Here is a 3,653-nt window from a genome sequence, read left to right on the forward strand (position 1 = left end):
TGCCAGTTTTCACCTCCTGTGCACTGCCGAGGTGCCCTTGAGTAAGGCACCTAACCCCTAACTGCTCTCCGGGCGACCTAGGCTGCCCACTGCGCCTATGTATATAATAATGTATATAGGATGGGTCAAATGCAGAGGCAAAGTTTCATTTCATGTATGTAAAAGTGCTGTAAATGGTGTATACATATGCTGTGAATATGACAATAAAAGACTTTCTTTCTAGTGCTTGGACACACCTAGCATCAATGTAAACAAGGCCTTCTTTAGTGTCCTTAGACACTTTGTCACTACAAGATCCAGGAGTGTGGAGAGCAAGAGAAAAACAGTTTTACCTGTTTTTTATAATTGGCCAATGTGAATCAGCATGAATCAGCCTGTAAAAGAAACCTCACCCTTTAGTCCTGTTTCTCTTTAGCAGGAGGAAAGCTCCCAAATACATTGTTGAAAAATGTGAGATCTGATTGTTTAGGCAGCATTTGGAGTTGGTCAGGGATGCATTTGTCTACATATGTAGTGTTGTGTTACTACAAATATGATTCCTGGCTGCAGTGAAGCATTTACAGTCCTTGCCAATGTGCATATAGGCTTACAGATCCCATACACACCAGAGCAGAGAAGAGAACTCATTCAATATGCCTGTGAAGTGTGATCCATTTTAACTGGATGTAGCCCGTGTCTGGACACAGGATACTTGTTTTATTCCTACAGGAGCACTACCTGTGTTTGATTTGCCTGAAGGGGAAATCTTAACAGTTAAACATAAACATTTAAAGAGATATTTGAAAGACAATTGATTTGTTTTCCCTCTACTTACCTTACCTTTTCCTACATTTATTGGCCTGGTGGACTTAATTTCAATAAACCCCAACCATTTTAAATTGGCCTACGATTTCCAATGCAGAGATCTGATTTAATTGGACTTAACAGGACAGGGTGTCATGTCCTTCCACTTATGTAGGCTGTTAAAGTTTTGTTTGCTCTTTTTAGGCCCAGCAGGAGACCCAGAAGGCAGCTTTGAGCTATGAAAGAGCAGTTTCTATGCACACAGCTGCCAGGGAGATGGTCTATGTGGCAGAGCAGGGCCTGATGGCTGATGGGAAGAACACCCTGGATCCAACTTGGCAGGAGATGCTCAACCATGCTACCTCCAAGGTAACAAAACAAAACAAAACAAAACAAATAGTGTTAAATGATACCAGGCCTGGCTTCAGTGGATTAGTAGGATATATATGGTGGATAGTGACAAAGGAATAAAACAAGAATCTTAATCAGTGCTGGTCCAATACTTGTTTATTTGATCATTGTTACATGTACTTGATGAACGAGCAACAGTCTCGTTAAAGGAGTACTTCGTCGATGTAACATTGCACTCCTATAACACTGTCAGACTCAAAATGGACAGTTCAGATAAATGAAGTCGAACCATAGATGCTGTCTTCCACACGATCTTCTTCCTTCTCAAAACCTGCAGTCTACTTTACCCACAATGCAACTGGCTGTCAGTTCCGTTGGAGATTTGGGTGTGATTTCCTACATTAGCCTTTTTTGGCTGGATCGCAGCAAGCAGGCCACGCCCTACTAACGCGATAGTCCATGACTTACTGAGTGAAAGTTACACCATTGGTCCGTTCGAGTGTTGGAATTTCCTGTTCTTTCAAAATGAATAGGTGTGAACGAGCCTAGCTATTCATATAGCCAGGCTGAACACGCCAAATGCTTAACATAAAGCAGGCAGTGCTTCGCGGCACTTCCGCCTCCAAACAGCTCCTCGTGCGCACAGTTAAAGCACCCTATATGACAACCACCCTGAGAAAACACTCCATACAGAGTGAGTCATAGAAAAAGATAGAAACAAATGAACGAGCAGGGGGAGTTAAAATATAATTAGAATAGTTATAATTAGAATAAGACAAAGATAAAACATTGTAGGATAGATTGGGAAGCTTCCAACTGCATTTAGTCTCAAAGTTGGCTTACTATATCACGTAATCTGCTTCAGTACCCCTTAATAGCAAATATTACTGGGACCACTATAGAAAATGGCAGGTGAACACTCAATATCTAGGAATTGACACAGACACTACCACTGATCATACAGCGCCCAGCCATATACTAGGTTTTGACCTAGTCTTGTTCACATATGCAGTGGTTCTCCCCAAGACCTGTAAAAATGAGTTCCCCTTCAGTAGTTCAGCTTAGTCAATAATTGTATGAAGAGAGATTACATGCCTTGTACTTATTAACGCAGTGGCCTTTGTAATCACCCTGCCCCGCTGTGTCTCCCACAGGTGAATGAAGCCGAGGAGGAGCGACTCCGCAGTGAGAGGGAGCACATGCGTGTCACACACGCCTGTCAGGAGGCCGAGGCTCGGGTCCAGATGCTGCAAAAGTCTCTCAAAAGAGTTATTGTGAAATCCAAACCTTACTTTGAGCTCAAGGCCCAGTTCAACCACATACTGGAGGTAATCCACACATACAGAGCCAAGTAATACCTCTGTTTGTGAAACCTGAAGCACATACAAGATACTCTGTGCAGTGTACTTTATCCTCTCACTCCTAGTTTCTGATTTAGTTCTATTTGTGGAGTTGTAAATATGCTGCTGAGTTGGCAAAAAAAATTACTGTAATATATTCTGTATTTTATGGATTTACTGGAGGTCACTGGTAGGTTGTGACATAAAATCAATGTTGAAATGAATGATGAAAGTTGCTGTGCCCTCTGTGTGACTCCAGGAGAACAAGACCAAAGTGCTGCAGCTGGAAAAGCAAGTAGCCAAAGTCAAGACCCGCTATTCCATCGCCCTACGGAACTTGGAACAAATCAGCGAGCAGATCCACGCTCAGAGGGAGAGGGACCAGGCCGAGGGCGGATGCCCCACTGTCTGCGGTGGGCGGAGTCCCCCCGTTGGAGCGGAGTCTGACATCAGAGTTAAGAAAGAAGGCGGAGCCTGCAGTGGTGGCGCCATGGGGACAGATCGGGTGGATGCAGCCATAGACCTGGAGAAATACAAGGAGAAGGAGAATGAAAAGGAGAGGGAGCGGGCGGGGTCAGATTCCCTTTCTGTGTTCAGCCTGCAGACCATCGCTTCCGACTTGGAGAAATATGACTCCATTGAGCACCTCGGGGACCTCAGCGATGTTGGGAGCGTGACTGGGGATGAGGTGGAGAAAGAGAGAGGCGGGGTGATCGATAGAAGAGACAAGCTGACGGAAAAATCTGCCAAAGAGCGTCAGCAGCAGTTCTACAAGCAGCACCACCGAAGCTTCAGTTTGTGAGGCTGTCATAGGTGTGAACGCTGAAAGTAAAATGTGAGTTATCAAAAAAAAAAAAAAAAAACTTGGAAATTTGGATAAACATCCCTAAAAACATAGGTACCAACCAAAGTATATATTAGCTGCAAATGTGAAACTGCAGCGGTGCAGTTGTAGGTGTATGATACCCGGGTGTAAATAAGCACATGACTGACATTATTCTAAAGCTGACACTGATCAATAGTTAACATAGCCTAGATAGAACACTACTGAAATCTAAAGAGCTTTTCAACCCTCCAGAACAAGTAAACTGTATATTCACTCCCTGTGGGGGCTTCTGGGTAGAATTTGTTCCTTGAGCATGGTGGAGCAACGGTGAAGAAAGATCAAAAGCCCCGTTC

The 3,653-nt window shown here is 43.9% G+C and overlaps 1 protein-coding gene across 2 annotated transcripts in view; it reads left to right on the plus strand.

Moving 5' to 3' along the window:
• Window positions 1-3,337, plus strand: part of sh3bp5la (SH3-binding domain protein 5-like, a) — a 5,760-nt gene extending 2,423 nt beyond the window's left edge. The window contains exons 5-7 of one of the 2 annotated variants that reach the window (XM_035672032.1): window positions 988-1,152; window positions 2,289-2,462; window positions 2,734-3,276. In XM_035672032.1, the coding sequence (XP_035527925.1) occupies window positions 988-1,152; window positions 2,289-2,462; window positions 2,734-3,276 (882 nt within the window). Of the gene's footprint in view, window positions 1-987; window positions 1,153-2,288; window positions 2,463-2,733 lie in introns of both variants that reach the window. The other variant, XM_035672033.1, reaches the window with a different exon arrangement.
• The last annotated feature ends 316 nt before the right edge of the window (window positions 3,338-3,653 follow it).

This window comes from Morone saxatilis, unplaced genomic scaffold (genome assembly GCF_004916995.1).
Source record: "Morone saxatilis isolate NCDOM2014 unplaced genomic scaffold, NCSU_SB_2.0 Contig24, whole genome shotgun sequence".
In the NCBI taxonomy this organism is placed as follows: domain Eukaryota; kingdom Metazoa; phylum Chordata; class Actinopteri; family Moronidae; genus Morone; species Morone saxatilis.